Source organism: Solea solea, chromosome 18, assembly GCF_958295425.1.
Source record: "Solea solea chromosome 18, fSolSol10.1, whole genome shotgun sequence".
NCBI lineage: Eukaryota > Metazoa > Chordata > Actinopteri > Pleuronectiformes > Soleidae > Solea > Solea solea.
In genome coordinates this window covers 18,998,055-19,004,401 of record NC_081151.1, presented here as the reverse complement: position 1 = coordinate 19,004,401, position 6,347 = coordinate 18,998,055, and the positions used below count along the sequence as shown (strand labels likewise).

The 6,347-nt window shown below is 41.1% G+C and overlaps 1 protein-coding gene across 1 annotated transcript; it reads left to right on the top strand.

The window, feature by feature from the left end:
- Positions 1-1,493: 1,493 nt before the first annotated feature.
- On the top strand, positions 1,494-6,006 carry LOC131445240 (putative E3 ubiquitin-protein ligase UBR7). Its single transcript, XM_058616179.1, has 11 exons — positions 1,494-1,725; positions 2,567-2,700; positions 2,788-2,848; positions 2,955-3,050; positions 3,148-3,201; positions 3,294-3,399; positions 3,616-3,758; positions 4,644-4,850; positions 4,974-5,130; positions 5,263-5,324; positions 5,416-6,006. Exons 1-11 carry the CDS (start codon positions 1,606-1,608, stop codon positions 5,497-5,499), a joined length of 1,224 nt encoding a protein of 407 aa, XP_058472162.1. The 5' UTR covers positions 1,494-1,605; the 3' UTR covers positions 5,500-6,006.
- The last annotated feature ends 341 nt before the right edge of the window (positions 6,007-6,347 follow it).

Sequence of the window (6,347 nt, the reverse complement as noted above, 5' to 3'; positions counted from 1 at the left end):
ATTCTGGAGCAGGCGCTGGAGACACTGGCACAGTGGCGCCACCCACTGGAAAACCAGCGTAACATGCATTTGAATTTTTTTCTTCTTTATTTATTTTTGTTTCATTTTTAATTTTAAAAAACAGAAGTGATTATAACAGCACAAGACACAAGAGACATAAATGGCATTTCTTTTCTAGTAAGGGAATATTTATATACAGTATATGTATACATATGTATATATACATATATACATACTTTTCTCATTATAATGACTTCCTATCTCATAAAAATGAGATACTTTGCTATAATAATGAGATACTTTGTTAAAATAATGAGATACTTTCTCATAATTATGATACATATATACATATACATATATACACATATATACATATATACATACATATATACATATATACATATATACACACATATATACATATACATATATATACATATACACATATATATATATATATATATATATAACTGATGCAAACAGGCTTCCATAGGATAGCAGAAAGTCAGGGAATCAGTTCTTGAAGATGTCTGTATACTGTACAGGTCTATAATTTTTTTCAAAAGGCCCCACTGTTCATAATTTGAGAACCTATATTTCGGCCTATATTATTTAGACAATATCTGTTATTTGATTACCTGAGACCAGTCTGAATCATTCATTCATGTCCCTCATGTGAAGTATAATGTTTATCCGTATAAATACAAAAAATAGTAAACAGGACGTTTCCGAACACTCAAAAAAATGACCATGTTTTGAAAAACCAGAACAAAACAAACCAGTCAAAAGAAAAGTAAACAAAAGCACAGACACTGCTGGAGGCTGTGGGGAGCACAGTTCTTCTCTGGACCATCTACCATCAGCACAGGTTTGTTTGTTTTCACTAACTTTTGTAAAAATGTTGTATTTAACAGCACAGATATCAGTTTCTGTTTATCTTATCTTCCAATTGTTACAAAATGTTGTTATGAAGAGTGGTAAATAATTCAAGCTGGTTTTTTTTATTATTAGAACCTTCAATTAACTCATTATTCATTGAAAGTTTCTGAATAATGGTTCCCAAAATGAATCAATAGATCGTTCTGAACAATAATTAATAGTTTTAATGTTGCCATAGATTAAAAAACGTAATTTAAAGTATTTTAACATAAGGTTAAAAGAAAAAGGTCATCAAGCCTCTATTGTTTCTTAAACTCTGACATTTTAACAGGGATTTTTTTAATCAATATTATAATTGCACATAATAAAAAAAACTAATGCCACCTAGTACGTATAATATTCCAAATTGATGTGTGGTTTTTTGAAAAGTTGCTTTATCCAATTAATTTTGAACATTTTATTTAAAGTGTGAAAATCCAGAGCGTTAAGGCCCCCATTTTAATAAGAATTGACAACAACAGTCTTCTTCAAATAAAACATTCTGTACCTCCTAAAGTGCAGCAGCTTCCTTGTTGTGTTGATCGATTTCAATGATCCTGCGTCACTTCCGCCACGTGGTGTTGGCGCAAACTCCCGCCCGGAACACGGGCACAGACACACTGGTTTGTCAACACTGTCGCGCTGCGGATTCTTTGTGTTTTTCTTTGAACATTTTTGTCCTCCAGAATGGCAGAAAACAAAGCGGAGTCGTGCGTCCTCGACGATGTTGTTGTCAGCGAGGAGGAGATGGAGAGAGCTCTGTGTGTTCTGAGTGGAAGCGACGCGCAAAACTGCTCCTATTCCCGGGTAAGACGAACCCCCCTGCACTGCGCCACCATCACATCACCTTCCTCACCCATTCAACTCTGGTTTCACCTCAAATACAAGTGCTGCACTTTTATCTATACCAATGTTTCCCATATATGTATCTTTATATAGATACACACATGTCCCTTATTACTTTCTGTTGTGAAATTATATAATTACATACCACCGCAGTATTTCTGTAAAACTTTGAGAACAACAAAAACAAGGGCAATCACATAAAACAACATACACATAAAAAATTGTACCAATAAATATCAAATTTGACATTTCATTGATGCATAATCATAATAATGAAGAAAATTAATAGTACTTTTGGATTGGATATTGCCCTCCAATGACAATAGTGGCAAATAATATTAAGGTTGAGGAGGATATTTTTAAGATATGGGTCCATTAAAGCAGATTTAGCAGTAGGTGGCGCGTGTCATCAACGATTAGAAGAGAAAAACATTATCGGACACAATCAGTACTCCTCTTCTATCACTTTAGCCTCCATATGAGGGTCACAGGGTGTCAATCTCAGCTGACATGGGGCAAAAGGTTTGTCAGTACATCACAGGGATAGAGACAAGCAACCGTCCACTCTCACACTTCTCATCAATTCAGTCCCCAAAATCCCCAAATCTGCATGTTTTTGGACTGTGGGAGGGGGAACTCTGAGAAAACCCCGAACACACAAGGAGAACACGCAAACTCCACACAGAAAGACCCCTTGTTCCGCCCGGGTCATGAACCCCCGGGTCTTCTTGCTGCAAAGGCAAGAGCGCTACAGGCGGACAATGAATAATTCAAATGAAGTGTATTCATTTTGTCGTTGCAGGGTTATGTGAAGAGACAGGCCGTGTTTGCATGCAACACTTGCACTCCCAGTGCAGCAGAGCCTGCTGGGATTTGTCTGGCCTGTGCCAATAAATGCCACGACGGACACGATATTTTTGAACTGTATACAAAAAGGTATTTAAGGACGCTGAACTCTCCATGTGGTACTGATGATAACACAAATGAGTCGCTGAAGTCTCTGTTTTCTATCTCCCTGTGCAGAAACTTTCGCTGTGACTGTGGAAATAGCAAGTTTGGGGATTTCCAGTGCCAGCTGACGACCGTGAGTCCTCCAACTGCTTTCGTAGCCTCGAGCTGAATATGAGTCACGCAGCGCGTACACACTGCGCCGTCTGTTGTCAGAGTCATTCCTCCTGTTGTCTTTACAGGCCAAAGACGACGAAAATGCCAGAAATCACTACAATCACAACTTCAGGGGCCTCTACTGCACGTGTGACCGGCCGTACCCAGACGTAGACGACCGGGTATAGCTTTGAGTCACATATTTCTCATGCATAAAATTCCATTTGTTTTGTTTGTTTACGTTCTCTCTCTCATCTGTGACTGCGTATTATCCGACAGGAGGATGACGAAATGATCCAGTGTGTCATCTGTGAGGACTGGTTTCATAGCAGGGTGAGCACATGGCAGATTATCACAAAGATAAAAAAAGCACTTCCTTCTTTCTGATTCACATTTGAACTCCAGTCCCTTTTTGTCTTCTGCAGCACCTGGGCTGCCCTGTAGTGGAACCTGAGGAGCTGCAAGAGATGGTGTGTGAGGCCTGCATGAACAGGACTCCCTCCTTATGGACATACGCTGCTCACTTTGCAGGTAACTGACTCTCCTGCGCTGTTATTTGGCTTTCCGTGGTCAAATTTAGCCACTAAAGTTCTATTGAACGCAAACACAATGCACTGAAAAGAAAAAAGTTAACTTATAACATCAGGAAAGTGTATTGTATATACTGTATATAGGGGAGCTATAGTCTTGTTTTTATCTTGTCTAATACAACTTAGAGAAAAATAAGTTCTTCTTCTTTCCCTCCAGTGCCACCTGTTATCAGCGTCAGTGGTCCAGAGAAGGAGATGGAGGAGGAGGTGGACGTGGAGGAACAGGGTGAAACGGAAGAAGCCCATGAGTGCAGTCAGAGTGCGGATGAGGAACCGTCCACCAGTGATGCAAAGCAGGAGGTGAGAAACGGTGCTTCAGAGGGCCACGCGCTTAACATCACTTTACATACGGGAAAACGTGTGTGGTCAGTCATGAAGAGATATGACAGCATGGAGCGTTTGCCATATTGAGAGGGAAAAAAAATCAGATAAAGAGTTAAACTGAGCTCACAGAGGATTTTTATAAAGCTTAAATTCAGTAATGAGGACGTCAGTGTTACAAATAGCACATGGCTGATGGCTAAAAACACATATTATTTATTTAAGGGAGATCATTCTCATTCAGCACTCATCAGCGTTTTCCTAGAGGAAGAGAGAGTTCAGTCTTAGGACAACATTACATCAGCATTTAACAATTCATTTATGTCATTTTAAATAATATAAATCAACCAAGCTGTGGCGTTTAATATTTTGGGTCTTAAGAGAGAAATGTGGTCACATGATCGAGACGAGATCAAGATGGCAAACTTGGCCGATCAAGTCGATTCTGATAACTCTTGTACTGTTCACTGCAATGATTTGCTGCTGTGTTTTTTACTGCCAAACGTCTGCCACTAGGTGGGGCTGGAGTGTAAAGATGAGCTCACGGGCCACAGAGAAGCCTCCCGCTCATGTTATTGTGCCCTCCCCTCCTCTTGAGTCTGAGCAATTAGACGAGGAATGACCCAAGAGGCACTGCTTCTCTTGCTCTGCGCACAGCTATTGGCCGGGCTTCACAGGACAGATTACTGTAAACGGGTGATTTTCATCGCCCCAATCACTTCACTGTCTCCGTCGCCCCCCCCTGAGACTTCCCCAGATGAGTCTGCACTGTGCTGCCCGAGACCCCGGTTGTTATTGTCTGTCCCCGCTGCCAGGATAACACAGTAACTCACTCTCTGTCCGCCGTCTTATTAACATCAACAGGAAGTGGCGGACCGGAGTTCACCTTGTAAACGGACCCACGAGCAAATGACGGGTGGCGCCGCCGCCGCCACCGCGAAGGCCGTGAGCAAGAGTGTGGCCTGCAGGCTAAAGGAGCTGCAGGTCCAGGGACTTAAGAGGCCAAGACAGGGAGCAGTGTTCTGGCCGTACAGCTGGCGCTCTGAGCTTTGCACCTGCACAAACTGCAAGGTGGGTTACGAATAATATAGGCTTTGGCAAAGGTCACCACAATGTCACTCGCCTGTGTTTGTTTTCCACATTGACCCTGCTCAGTGTAAGATTATCTACGGAGGGGTATTTTTTTGTGCACAGAGGACCTACGTGGCCGCCGAGGTGCAGTTTCTCATGGATCAGTCCGACACCATTCTGGCCTACGAGAATAAAGGTTTGGAAGAGCCATTTGGGCAGCACCCACTCGTGGCACTGATGAGCTCCATGGACCGCGTGCAGCAGCTGGAGATCATTTACGGTGAGCGCGGGGGGGGGGGAGATGTGAGGTCAGCGTCGCCACTGGGATGTAATCATATGACACGAAATTTAAAAAAAGGGGGAGATTATTGAGATTTGATGAAGACTAATTAATCACATGTTCTTCCCACAGGTTTCAACGAGCTGACAACTTCAATTCATGCCCTCATTGATCAGTGTGCTGCTGAAGGAAAGGTTAGAAATGCCAATTCTATCTTGATGTAGACAGTATTAACTTCTTTTCTCTTTTAAAAAAAACCCCTAAATTTTCCCCCGTTTCTATCAGACAGTCACATATGAAGCGGTCCATCAGTTCTTCGAGGAACTGCGCGCCAGAAAGAGAAGCAGAATGAATGCTGGGTACCAGTAACGGGGAGGCCACGCTGCTGCCATCATATGCAAGGTCCATATGGTGCTTACAAATGAATGTGCCATATGCAAGATGACTCTGTCATATGCTGCAACTTCTTGAACTTGAATAATTAGCACAAAGGGAACTTGGAAAAAAAAAAAAAATGCTACTTCTAGATCTCTTTACTGGGGGGTAAGGATTTTGAGTTTTGTTGCAGGTTTTTGATGTCCATGAACGGTGATGCCTTAAACTTGTTCATGATGAACTAAAGCAATGTTGTTTCTGCAATATGCTTTAAATAGTCTTGCTATGACACTGTTCATTTTTGTGAACATGTTCAGCCATTTTGACTGGGATATTTACTGTACGTGTATATATACCAGTGTGTGTGTGTTTACATTGAATGTTTTCCGACGGTTGACAGACTTGATTGTAAAAAAACGATGGGAGCTTAATTTTGTGTGTTGTGAACTCATGTTCATAATAAAGTTACCACATCTGCAGTGCACAAACCACCCAAAATGAGATCGAGTGAATGTCCTTAATATCAAACCAGTTTATTTTATTATTTTTTTTTTAAGGATGCCCAAGTTGACCACTGCTATGCACCATTTTTGAGGTGACAGTAGAAAAATAGATTCAGTGAAACTAAATGGAACTTAATATCAATCTACAAACATCGTTTTTCTATGATACAAGTAACAATGTACCTGTTAGGATTCAACACAAGCAATCACACATTGAAGATGGTTCAGTTTCCAAAGGTGCTAAATAACACTGTACACAAAACGAGCTACATGAGATTTCAAAGAACTATTTGATGCAGGCTGGTAAGCTGGTAGAAAAGAGCTTGCATAGACATCAAA